The following is a 14176-nucleotide window of genomic DNA, read 5'->3' as shown; positions in this document are numbered from 1 at the left end:
GATAAATGGGCACTTACACAGGCACAGGGTCATATCGGCTCCTGAGCCAATTTGGATCCCCCCTTAGGAATGCACCTTTAAAGTATCAGGAAGCATTTTTCAGAATTTATCAGAAAGAATTTCTCTCATCTCCTTGCTAAGACTTTCTTCTGGACCCCAGAATATTTTTTTTTAAATGTACTGGTAATGCAGCAACTAAGGACACAATCCAATAAAAGTTCAGCACATTTAAGAACTAGTGATTTAGTTTATTAATTGATTAATCTGCATAAATACATATAAAAACAACAATTCTGAAAGAAACACACTTTTTAAAATTATTCATGAATGTGTTCCATTAGGCTCTATTTTAGAACAGTGATTCCCTCCCTTTATGCTTCCTCTAAGACCATACCTGTCACTCACCATTTTTGTAAATAATTGTTTAAAAAATCATTTAAAATCTGTCACCTGTTTATTCAGCAACAACTTTTTAATCAAGCTAAGGCTTTTAATCAATTAATCTATCCTACTAATCAACTAAATGTTACAACCCTGAAAAATAACTATACTACATGTCCATATGTGGCATAAAATGTCAAAACTAGAAACTGATGTTTCTAACTCATGTTATTTGGAATGACTGGATTCGGGTGCCTTGAAAACTGCAAAGGATTACAATAAATGTTTTCAAACTCTAATAACATATAATAGGTTGGATCCAGTGCAGAACTCCTGCTTCCTCTAGCGATCTTGTACAAGTGGAAGTCAAACTTATCTCCATTCGCTTTTCCACTTGTGCAAGACATTGTGTATCAATTTCTGGGCACTATAATATAGAAGGAGGAAAATGCTGGGTGTTGCACAAGATCTTGAGCAAATGGAAATGAATGTTCCAGCTTGCACAGCTCTGGATCCATGCCATAGATCCTTCTGACTGTACCTAATATCACACCTTTGTCACAATCTCTACATACCACCCACTTTTAATCCTACCTACCCAGTAAAAAGCAAAATAATGAAAATGTGAGCAAACTTTGTTTTGCTAGCCCTATAAAGAAATTTTAAAGGAACAATTCAGTAGTCTATAATACAACATAGAGAAAAGAGGAATTCTGCAAGGCTGATCATGGAAAAATCCAGACTCCCTAACTTGGCTTTTTGGTGTTATCTGTGGGAGTTTCTCCATGGGTTATTTGCCCTGAAATTGGTGCTATTGAAAATTGTTTTTCCTGCTTCCCTGCAGCATCATGGTGCATCCATGGACCGCCTGAGGTTTCCTTGGCTTTTCTCTGATCTTTCTCAAACCTGTTATGCTCTGAAGTTTTGGGAAAGATCCCAGCAAAGCCTGGGCGGCTGCTCTGTGAAACAAAAGTTCAGGTTTTCCTTGTCCTGCTTACACAGCAACCATTTCCCCATGGTAACCATTTCCTCTCCCATACTATAGAGGGTTTTTCTTTTTTCCTGTAATCGGTGATTTCGTAGCATTATACCAATATACCATTATATCAAAATATGCACCAGGTTCTCTGAATTCCCAGCTTTCTCTAGCCCCTTTCCTTTAGGAGATATATTTGAAAAAAAGGATATCTCTGTAACAAAATGGAATAGAGACTTACTTATTTTCAAAATGAAAGCTGGGAACTCAGAGAGCCTGATGCATATTTTAGTATAATGGTATATCAACATAACACTATTAAATTGCAGTGTTTTAACCTGCTGTGAGGAAGCCCTGTCACTGCTGTGCTTATTAGCAGCCACTGTGGTATCAGGGGACCTACACAAGTCTGTCCCCACAAGGAAAACATCTATATCTCTGTACAAAATGCAACACAAAGTCATTCTGGCAAAGTGAGTCTTTGTGCAAAGCCACTTCAGGATTGCAGAAAATGGTTTTTGTCAGCAATGACCAGAATAATAGCATCTGAAGTAGTTAGATTCCAGAGGCTGCAGGAAGTTCACTCTAAGTGGTACCTTTTAAGAGCAAACTAGAAAGGACTTATGCATCTTTTTACAAACATGACTTAGCTATTACTGAACAACATTTATGAAGTGAGGCAAATTACATTATATTGCAATAAATTTGTTTTTTGTTTTTTTCTTGCTTTGAGGAGTTTATAAGGCCCTGAGATAGATCAACAGTATAAAATTCATGGAAGTAAGATAATTTTTATTTTCTATGCTTTGTTACAATTTCATGCAGATGTCTTGGAATCAGATAAATAATGATGATAACACACACACACACTTTTTTCTTAAAAGGAAGACAGCATTTGCAAAGACCTTATAATATACACATTAATGTTGTAGTGATGCACTTCTCAATCCAAAGAATCCATGTGAGTGTACTGGGAGATTAATTAGTTCAAAAATCTATTGACCTGTTTGTTAGTGGAAACTGCTTCAGCAGAAAGCAAAAACCCCAGAAACAAACAAAGCTGTGGTGGTTCATCAGTTCTCTTTCACACACTCTTACAATTCACTGACGGCCTCCATATTCTTTCCTCAGACTTATCTATGTGATATATCATTCGAATGAGATGAAGTAACTTAGTTCAAGGGGGTTTCTCAATGATTATGAAAGTGAACCTGTGCCTTCTAACTAACAGCTCCTTCAGCAAAGGCTGTTTCAAATGTGTTGATGTGAGGAAGGTCACATATGTGTATGAGCAAATGAATGACAGGCAGGGATGAGGGTGTTACTAGAGAAACAGTGTATACATGCATTTGTGAGTCACTCTACGGAACAATTTAAATTAACCAATCATCCTCCTATGTTCCAACTGTCTTTCCCCCCCAGGGACAGTCCCTATTATTTTGCCTCCCATTTTAGTTAAAGAACTAACCCTCATGTTTTCCTTCTAGGGATGCCTCAGTAGAATTTTGTTCGTGTGAGATGCTAGCATTGCTGTTCTTCATTGCTCAACCCCTTCTTCCAACCTCAAGCTGATAAATACCTGCACAGGGGAAAATATCTTGCCTAGTGCACAGGTGTGCATGTGCACGCACACGCACACGCACACACACACACACACATATGTGAACTTACACAAATGAAGCAAAGGCACCATGTAGTGCACACCCTACCAAGTCACACACTGCAGCTGCTAATGTATATTTTTAACGGTTGATTATTATAGACTGTAGGGCTATTATATTTTCTACCATATGTTTAACTCAAAGAACAATTACTTCCTTTTCTTGTAAATCAGTGCAGGCAGGCTATCACAAATTAAATGAATCCAGCAGAGGCAACAGAGCTTTCCAAGAGGGGTATAATTGGGTGATGCAAGGCTGTGGCCAGTGACCTTAAGGACGTTTCAAGTGTGTCCCCATTTTTATCTGTGAAATGCTCAGCGATAGGGATTTTCATTAGGAAGCCTTCATTCTGGGGTTCAGATTTCCAGGAGATTAATTTCAGATCCCTAATAAGACCAGCAATTCTAGACAAAACTCACAAAAGGTGTGTGTGGATGGGGGAGCCAGTATAGTGTAGTGGCTAGAATGTCAAAATAGTATTGGAGAGACCTGGATTCAAATCTCCTCTGAGCCATGAAGCTCACTGGGTAAATTTGGGCCAAGTACTCTGTCAGTGTAACATACCTCACAAAAATTTGGTCAGATGGAAATGATTTTGTACCATGGAAAGCACCAGCAGAAAATCCTATGCATATTAAAAACATGCACCTCTATTTCACAACAAAATGTGAAAACAGACATTTTCCCCTTCCTTGAAAATGTTGATTATTTATGTATGTCACAAGAATGAGCTATACCTAAACTGTTTCAAATTATTCTGTCCCCCGTGCACCCCTCCTTCCCCTGAGCATGCTTTAGATTATCTGCAGTCAACACACACAGGTTTGCAAGCAAGGAGGAGGAGGTTTAGCATAATCCAAAAATCAGGGCAAAGGTGTTTGACCTCAGTGAATTTTATTAACAATACTTACATTTTCTGTTGTTCCAGTAATTACATGGAGACCATCATATGTTGATTTAATGTACATACCCTAAGAAAAAGACATCATGGAAGAATTTGTAAAGCTTTTGCAACTACTGCCATCCAATATACACTTCTCAGCTATCTAAAAATCTCCCTACTTTTAAAATTTATTTGGATGATACATTGAAATATGCCACTAAAATACCACTCTGAATTTTAAAAAAGTTTTGATCAGAAAAAAAAATTCAGAGCTATCACATCTGTTATTTTCAACTTCCTGTGAAAGCGTCTCCGGGTACATCCCCTTTGTGTGTAGGGGCTCTTCACGGGGTTTGGGCTTTGTTCACTGCACTTAAAATGTCTCAGAGGAAAGGTGTTTGGGAATAGGAAAAAAATATCCCCCAACTACAGAGAGACACTAATGTGAAGCTATTTAAAATGATTTCTATATGGCAACATTTTTCTGTGTATGGGTTTTTATAATATGGATATAATGAAATAACTTGTTTCAAAATACTTTTACAAATGGCACTCCATTATAAAATCTAAACAGTAAACATAAATAATCCATTTGAAACAGTCAAATCCAGAGTTGCATTGAATCAAGGCATGCATGTTTCTCAACTATATCAAACACAAACTACAAATCCATAGCTACAAGCATGTGATTTAAGATGACATCCTAAGTTATACAACTTTAAGAATGCAAAATCTTCTCAAAAGCCATTAGAAACTAGCCAAGTTCTATATCCAAAAGATACAACTACTAAACAGCCTATAAGATACAACTAGCAGTAAATTTTTATTATTGTAATCTCACTTAAATGTAGGTATAGATAAAAAGGAAAAGACAACTATACCGTGGAAAACTATATCACCAGCAACACTCAGCAAGATCAGAATTTTTAAGTCTCCTACTTGCTAACTGACTAGAGTGCCCTTAGAACTGTTTTGCGTGTGAACTATGCTTTCCACCTCTCTGCATGCATGGGGGGAAAGTGTCAGGACAGCGAGGTAAGGCCACTGAGAGATAAAGAAGATTTCTCTATTGTTCTGACTCTTGCCTTGTCCCTCACTATGTACACTTGGTGCTTGTCTACATTGGCCTGTGGCCCTTGGTCCTGTCCTTGACACAGGTGAAGTAATAACCTTGGCTCCCCTTTTTCCTGCAGTGTGACTCTAATGCCACATGACGTCCTGTCATGTAGCTGGATCTCAGTGTCTCATGCTCAGTGGGTCCCAGGCTGAAGACCATTGTTCTAATATACGAAAACACTTATTATTTTACAAACAGAAATGTATACAATTATCTGAGAACCATGGACAAAAAGTGTATACTTTCAGTTTGCCTCCATGTTGAAGTTCAATTAAATAAATTTCACCAATAAATTATGCCTAACTTGTATAGGACTTGAAGTCCAGGGTTGCAACACAGAGGCAGGCAATGGTAAACCACCTGTTTCTCTCATCTTGAAAACCCCACAGGATCAGCATGTCAGCTGTAAGTTGACGGCACTTTACACATACACACATACAAACACACAGCTTGAATGATCTTTAAAGATAAGCATAGTTTATTTTTCAACTGACTTTTTTTAAGGACCTGAGCTATAATTTTATGACAGCCTTTGTGAATAGGTGCATGTTTAATACAACCAACCAAGAAAAACTGTCTTCTCAAATAATTATAAGTTATGACACTCCAAAATGTTCAAATAAGGAGCCAGGTCCTTACCAGGAAGGACTATTCTTGAACTACAACATTCTTTCAATTTACATCACACCAAATGTAGTCTCTCTCCAAACACACACAATTGCTGTTAAAGCAAATTATACTTAGTCTCACCAGAATTTTGACTTTACCTTCCTATGTAATATTTCTAAACATATTGTCCCTTAGGTTTTGATGGTCTTTTACCATTACTACATCATCCCATTAACTACTGACACTTTGTTTAGTTTCAGTAATACTGGCAGTAAGTCCAATTTCTTTCCAGAGGGCACATGTGCAGAACAACCCTTCTTCTTTCATAGTCAGGGACAAGGGCCAAATTTAAATAAGCAGTCATCCTAGGAATGATATAGAAAGAAGCTCCCTATAAAGAACCAGAAAGTACAAATACCCATGCAGCATTTTCCTGTTACATTCTGCCTCCCCAAATCCAGTATTTTACTGAGAATTAAAACCAATACACATCCTTTAATCTGTGAAAATATGACAGGCTGTAATAGTTAAAACCTCTCTGCCACCTACCAAGGAAATCAAAGCCAGCAACAACTTGCTGTAAACTAAAGGCACTGGGGAGGCATTTGTACAGTACAAGTATACTTAACAACAAAACACGGACTGGAAACAGCAAACAAGGAAACTATAGTGTCAAATGCAGTGTACTTATTAGGACGCTCACTAATTTTATAGTAGACACATTCTTTTCTACATGATGGGAATTTTCTTGTTGCTGTTATTGAGAACATTCTAAAATTATGTCAAACGGTGCAGGACTTGAAATGGGAAAAGAGAGGTGGTTGTCTGTGGCAGCAGCTTGCTAAAATAGAGCAGCAAGTTGACATACATGCTGTTTTTAAAGGGTGGTGAGGAGGCAATAACATTTGTTTTGACCCAGCCAGCAAACTCCAGAAAACGACTCCTCTTCCAGCTACTTTTTGCTGATGACACTGGTTCCTCTTGTCCTTTTTGTTCCATTTTCCCTTCAAATCATTGACTGACTTCTGGTGGTTTGAGAGTGGGGGGGGAAGGTCATGGTAGTCTATATGGAGTTTTAGACTTTGTTTTGGACATGAACTAGCACAAAGATATATCCAGATAGATCAGTAATAAACCATCATATTTTTGATGTTACCAACATTTTAAACAATAAGCTGCCATTTTTGCACTATACATAAGAAATATTTATTGCTTTAACCAAATTATAAAACCTAAATGGGCAACGAGACACTTGTTAAAATTAGAGGACCCAGCTGCTACTGATGGTTCTCTGAAACGGTGCACATAAAAAAGGAAAATATAGAACGCAACTCAATAATATCTGAAAATCAACACAGTCCAATATAATATAGGTATTAAATGTTAAAAGTAATAACATGAAATGCACATTGATTTTCATGTAAATGGCACGAATGTAAATGTTGTCCCACTGTGATATTTTTATTTCACTTTTATTGCATTGTTACTTAAGTAAATCTCCAATATAAGAAATATCAAGCAAGGCAAAGGGGGGGAAATTAAACCATTCTCTTCAGAAAAAGTGCATGGGAGGATGAGCTGTGAAGAAAATATGTTAAATTCATGTATTTATATTAAAAAGCAGCAGAAGAGACAAAGCTGTAAAATAGGTTACATTTATTCCACAAATGTGTCATATTCTTAATAATGTTACAGTGTATCACATACAATTGTATAACTATTGTTTTGTTTCTAAATGAAAAATATTTTTTTCATAACTTCAAAAGATTATAGTTCTTTCTTCCAATTAGGAGATTAATTATATTTGTTAACTTGCACAATGGCACATGTTCCACACAACACCAACACTGATTTTTAAGGCATATATTTGAGCATGTGGTCTTTGCATAAACTGGAAGAAAAGTATGAAGGTTTTCTTACATACTGAAAGAAAAAACACTCAATACATGAGTAAGTAATGTCAATGTGCAATTTTAATTAATTTCAATCTCCAGTAGTCTGAAACAGTTATTGAAGTTTTTAAAAGCTGAAGAATAGATCACCTGTATCTATTAAACTTTAAATAATATTACTAAGAAAACATACAACTTTATGCTTTACCTTAAGGAGATGGATTTTAATAGATAATTTAGGATCGATATCAGATTCACTAACTGAGCCACTGTATTCAAGTCTGAGTACTATTTTATGAATCCTATTGTATCTAAACAACACATTCTACACATAACAAACCTTCTCAGATTATAGTAACACATATTTGGTATTTGCACTTTTTATACCACACGTTAATTATTTTAGAAATTCTTTCAGAAAAAAGGAATTTACTATTGTAAATCAAAATATCTCATCCCATTTCAGAAACACTGAATGAGAAAGAAATCAGTAAAATTATGCCTGAAGCGAGGGTACTAAAATAAAAAATTAAACAAAATAATCAATGTTTGTGCCACACTTTTTAACATTTCCAAAAAAACACCTCAAATTGCCTAGCACAAAATAATTCCAACAAAACAAGGATTAAAAGACATATTTGTGACCAAATATTTGGGGAAGCTCTCCCCAAATCCATTCATAGCGGGGGAAAACCATCCAACTTTGCCTAAAAAGAGCAATGGAATTTCTTTTCAATGCTGCCCTTTGTGTTTTATGGAATGTTTATTCCAAAGGGCTCCTGACCTTGAAATGAGTATTTTTGGTTCCAAGGAAGGTTACCTTTGAAGAGGAGTTTAGATCCTCATGTGCAAGAATACAGCACCCATGTTTGACAGAATTTAAATACAGAGGCTGCAATTCAAGGAAATGTTTTAGGAGACTGACTTTTCTGCTATGCCAAAGTTTTAAATAAATTTAAATGTGTTTACATTATAACATTTTTCATACGATTTATTTTTGTTCATGTGTCATTACTGACTATGATTTACTTAATTATCCAGAATTCACACATATTTTTAGCAATCCCAAGGGAAATACCATTTACATGTTGAAGTCATGACAAAGTATGAATTTTAGATTCACCACAGGAAGAACAAAGTGTAGTGAAGTATACTGAGCATAGGGTTACCAGGTCCCTCTTTGCCACTGGCAGGAGGATTTTGGGGCGGAGCCTGAGGAGGGGACTTCAGTGCCATAGAGTCAATTGCCAAAGCAGCCGTTTTCTCCAGGTGAACTGATCTTTATCGGCTGGAGATCAGTTGTAATAGCAGGAGATCTCCAGCTAGTACCTGGAGGTTGGCAACCCTAACTGAGCAGGGGGCTGGGACTAGATGGCCTGTGTGGCTCCTTCCAACTCTATGATTTTATGATACTGGATTATACAAAACTGCAAGGAAGAAAGTGGAATGGGATCTCCCAAAGTAATATCATGCTCAATTATTGGAATCATGCACACTATGTTGTAACAGGAACTCTTTGTGGTATAATTTGAAGCAACAATATAGCAGTCCCTCTGCAAACAGTTTATGGCATAAGAAGGAAAGACATGTGTTTTTTTTTTAAATGCCCAGCTTGAAAAATTATTACTAACACATGCAGAGTACCTGCAGTGGTGACAACGGCTTCTTCATTGGCGGTGCCACACGTACAGAATTCCTTCCCACTTTATGACTGCCTGAAACCTCCCTTATTCCCTTTCCGGGCATATGAACATCACATGCAACATCCTTATACTGAATCAGACCATCTGTCCATCAAAGCCAGTATTTGTCTACTCAGACTGGCAGCAGCTCTCCAGGGTCTCAGGTACAGAGGTCTTTTACATCACCTGCTACCTGATCCTTAACTGTAGCACTGGGGTTGAAACTGGTGCCCTCTGTATGTCAAGTAAATGCTCTACCACTGAGCCACAACTCCTTCCTAAGAACCAGAGCACACATTTATTGTTACTCAGATTTACCTTAGGGACTTGAGCTTTTCACTGCTTTTACAATCTTCTTTTAACCTGAGAACTTTTATGGGGATTTTTTAGATTGCTAGATTTTTAAAAATACACTATGCTTTTATTGTCTGGTTTTTAATTTTTATGGTTTTACTTGTTTTGTTTTGGCCTACCTCCAACAGGTAAAAATATTTAAATTAAACATTTAAATAAGGAAGTAAACTAACAGCACAATCCTAGGAGGGGGAGTGAAGGGGCTTCGAGAGCTGACCCCTACGCTGGCACATCCAGCGTAAGGGCCTTTTGCGCACAGGCGCAGCTGCGCCACTTTTGTGCACTGGCACAGGACACTGCGCCGGCGTAAAAGGTGGTGGGTGGTTCAGGGAGCAGGACTGACATTAGTCAGTTCCCTGTGCCCTTTGCGACCGAGAACACCCCCTTTGTACAGCGCGAAGTTGCACCATCAAAAACTATGGTATAGCCCACAGGGCTCAATGTTAGTCTTTTTTTAATATACTGCCTCCCGCAATGGCACAGCCCCACCCACCTGGTCCAAAGCAGCTTATGATGCTGACTAAGGGATCGACTAATGGAGAGGCTCCCTGGCACAGGCCAAGCCCCTTCCCCAGCAACCAATGGTGGCCCCCTCTGCCCCCTCCAGCTAGGATACCACACACCTCAGAAGGTAGGATGCGAGGCATGTGACGCTGTCTACCTGTCTCTACCTGTCGTGAGGACTTAGAGTGAGCAGCATGGCACCTAGGTGGTGGGAAAAGCACAGAGAGAGCACTTTGCACAATGGGACAAGCACTTTGCACCAACTCCCAACTGGAAAAGCAAAGTCTACACAGGTCGAAAACACATGGCCGCTTCATCCTGTACTTCTCCCATGATTGTAGTGAATCTCTGCAGGCATGGTTTCCCCACGTCTGCAAGGTCAATCAACCTCCCTCCAAAACTCCCCTGGGTTTTCCAGGTCCTTGGTTGTCCTGGATCTAAGGCAAGTCTTGCATCTGTTGGAGTTCTTGCCAGAGCGTTTACATCTTCCACCCACCCCACCCCCCGGCTTGGAAGTGCTCCTCCAATGGGTGGAGAGCCTGCCGAGGGGGTGAAGAGAAAGGTAAGCTTGTAAGAGTGTAGGAGCCACCGTGATCCTCCACCCTGCCGCCCCTCTGATGGGCAGAGAGCCTGCGAGGGGGCGAAGAGAAGGGTGCAACGGGAGACTCCTCACCGCCGCCTCCACCCATCAGAGGAACCCCACCTACTGGCGCACCTTCAGTCCATGCATTCAACTTTTTGAACGCGGAAATGAAAGGTGTGCAATGGACCAACAACAAACCACCTTAGGTACTGCCATGTGTGAATGGCCACACCCTGTGGCTGAGCTATCCCACTTAAGTACCTTTACAGGTACTATAACGTCTAAGCTAGGACTCAACAGGGCAGACACACACTGGTCATTTATGCATGGGAACCTGGACTCATGTTTGCCCCCTGTTTAACTCGGTTGTTCCTTGGAGTTCTGCATGAGTTTTCTGTCCATTAGAAATGACCTCGCTGCCAGCCCTCACAATGTCCAGGTCTTCTCATTCATCTGTTAACCTGACTCTTCCCTCTACCCTCAGCTCAGCCCAGCTGAAATCTCCTTGCAAAAGACCAAGCACAGGACACAGAAGATTGGCTTCTCTCACAGCCAATCACAAAGCAGCGTGTAAACAGGCAGGAATTCAAATGCTTCCTGCTTCCTCTGAGCTCTTTCTGAGTAATGAAAGGCTTTTTAAAACCAAGGCTTTGGATTTCTCCCCTTCCCCCTTTCTTTCAGATTGCTCCGTTTTTTCTTTTTTGTTCTTAAAATGCTTTTTTATGCGGCAGTTGGGGTTTGGGGGGGATTTTCTCTCACAGTGAGCACTGCGAAGTAAGCCAATTACAAAGCAGCATTTAAAGGTGAGGGACTTGATTTGAGCTTGGAGACTGGAGGTGTAGAGTTCCCAAACAGGAAAGTGTGGGTCCAGCCAGCAACGAACCTCAGGTAAATGCATAAATGACCACTAATTGGTAAGCTGGGCACTGCTCCCCTAAACCTTCTCCCCCCCCTTCCCTTTCTGTAAACAGGAGCTACAGAACAAAGGACCTCCACCTTCGCCCCCATGCACAAGGGTGTGTGTTGCATGGGGGCTGGGGTGTAATAGCTGCTGGGGGGGGAAGGGCTTTGCCAAGTTGGTAGTTCTGCACTGTTATGTCTGCCCTGACAGTTGCCGGGCACTCCCATGGACAGGGAGTAAGGGGTGGGGGTCTTGCACTCATGCCCACCATGCACAGTGCAGAGGTGGAGACAGAGGGTCCATGCCCTGTTGCCCCTGCAGCCCCCAATAAACTGTACTGAAAGATTATAACTGTACTATTTGACTCTGTCTTACTGGTACTGCAGACACTGAGAGCTGCCTGCAGAGTGGGTGGAGCTCTTCATTCAAATGATGGTGGCCCTTCTGTGTGGGGTGTCTTGGGGTGTCAGGGTCTCTGTCACAGAACTGAGGGACCTCAGCCTTTAATGCAAACAGCTCCTGGAGCTCCTGCAAGGTGCAGGGTGTTATCCGTGCAGACAAAGCCTGGGCCTGGGCCACTGAACAGAGGGACAGGAAGGCTCAGATCAAGAGTGAAACAAAGGCAAGGAAACAAATGGTGCAAAGGGAAACAAATACTTTATTAATTTTCACCGCCCCTATGCGTTGCATGCACGGGGACGATACTAAAAAGGATCTGAAAGATTCCCCCTGACGAAGCTGCATGCAAAACACGTAGGGGTTGTAAAAATTATTAAAGAATTTGTTTCCCTCTGCCCAATCTGTTTCCTTGCCTTCAATTTGCCTTGGTGTGCCCCCCCCCTTCTTGTCTTCAGATCAAGGGTGGACAGACATGTTCTGCAAATTTGGGACACATTAGGAACAGTTTCTATGAGTCCTCTGAGCTGGGTGGGAAAGTGGAATCTTTGTGCAGAGAGTTTTAGAGGGGGTGCAGAGGAAGGGACCGGCCAGGAAAGGATCCCAGTTACCTTAAGCATTGAAAGGCTTTCAGGAATGGGAAGCTAAGCTAGTCAATTTCAGAGGGTCCAGCAATATGGAGGCCTGCAGGGACCAAGCTGCTCCCAGAAACCTAGGCCTCATTTGGGTATGCTAATAAAGGGCCAGAGACATATAAAGCTGCAGAGATTGGCTTTCACAGGGGGGCATTTGCAAAAGGGATCAGGGCCATGTCTGATACTGAAACTAAACTAAAGATATGATCAGTAATTTCCTGTCATTCGTAAATAACAGATTTTACCCTTTTGATCCTATTAGGTTAAACTGATTCTGTGATGTCTATAATTTAATTTGTAAAACCTGGCAAGTGTGCTTTCATTGATTCCTAGATTGGAGGCGCAAAAAAGGCAATGACAATTCATTGCTTTGTATTCCCCTTGGAGCAGTCCTTGGAAAATCCCCAAAGGGTTCCATCTGATTCCTTTTCCTATTCAGCATACTTATTCAGATTACTGGATGCTATTGTGCAGAGAGTCTGATTGAGAACTCATCAACACAATGACAGAATTCTGTCTTTCTCATCTGAAGGTAGCCCTATGGCTGACACTGAAAACTAAATACATAGTTGCCAATGAATGTTGAATCCTGTTGAAAACTGACACAAAGATGATCGGCAGGATCTAAAGGTAGTAGAAACATGAAACTGATAAAGAATCAAGCCCTCACAAGTGTTTACGGATCTATGCCATACAATAGCCATGGTGAAACCGAGATGAGTTGAGTTGCCATATTATGTTTATATCCATTTGTAAATATGCTGCTACCCATTTATGAAACTGGGAAGGCAAGAAACTAATATCACTAAGCAGACAAATTTCAACTGAATCGGTCAAATGCACATCTCTATAATCTAAGTGACAGAAAGAAACACACAATCAAATCAGTGTTGAAGAATCCACCCCCCCAAAAAATGAACACATTCTCTACCCAACTATGTGAGTTGCCCATATTTACTTATTCCACAAGGCTTTAAACATTCAGAACATTTTTCCTGTTTTTTTTTTAAATTTTGTAGGTTAAATCTTTGAGTTTTTGAACTATAGTCAAACAAACATTAGCCAATGATCACATCACATATCCACAAGCATGAGTACAGTCCAAAGTTTTCTAATATGATGCCTGGCTCTCTTAAGTATTAAAAATAATGATCTAAATTAAAGCCTAATTTCTCAACAATGTTTGTAGCATTTAAAAAGACAGAGAGCTGAACTGCATCTATTAAAAAATAAGCAACCTGCTAATTTCCTCCAATCCCTTCTTCTCTTAATTGCCCGTACATCAATAATGAAATTTTAAAACACAAATGTACTAAAAAAATTGCAATATTAATTCCTCATTTTTTCCTGCAGCCATACTGCCTTCACATAACTTTCATCTTCATCATTCATACATTTCTCATTCACTGTCAGGATTTATGCTTTGCTGTAGTACAGCACATAGCGTTCAGATAAATCAGAAATGCTATGGTCAGTTAGCGTAAATAGCCCCTTTGCTTACATTTCCTGTATAGAAATACTGTGAAGACACTTTAAAAATTATTTAATGTTTATAAAAGAAAAAAAGATTTGAAGAATTATTCATTTGTGCTTTTAAACTAT

General features: G+C 39.7%; 1 protein-coding gene across 6 annotated transcripts in view; it reads right to left on the bottom strand.

The window, feature by feature from the left end:
- Nucleotides 1-14176, bottom strand: part of CNKSR2 (connector enhancer of kinase suppressor of Ras 2) — a 227681-nt gene that overhangs the window by 110448 nt on the left and 103057 nt on the right. For 3 of the 6 annotated variants that reach the window (XM_056861670.1, XM_056861672.1, XM_056861675.1), the window contains exon 7: nt 3930-3989. The exons of the other annotated variants lie outside the window; for them this stretch is intronic. In XM_056861670.1, the coding sequence (XP_056717648.1) occupies nt 3930-3989 (60 nt within the window). The remainder of the gene's footprint in view (nt 1-3929; nt 3990-14176) is intronic. 6 annotated transcript variants of the gene reach the window in all.

The sequence above is a fragment of the Euleptes europaea genome, chromosome 16 (genome assembly GCF_029931775.1).
Source record: "Euleptes europaea isolate rEulEur1 chromosome 16, rEulEur1.hap1, whole genome shotgun sequence".
Taxonomy (NCBI): domain Eukaryota; kingdom Metazoa; phylum Chordata; class Lepidosauria; order Squamata; family Sphaerodactylidae; genus Euleptes; species Euleptes europaea.
Note: the sequence above shows the minus strand (reverse complement) of the source record. Positions and strands in the feature narration are given on the sequence as shown.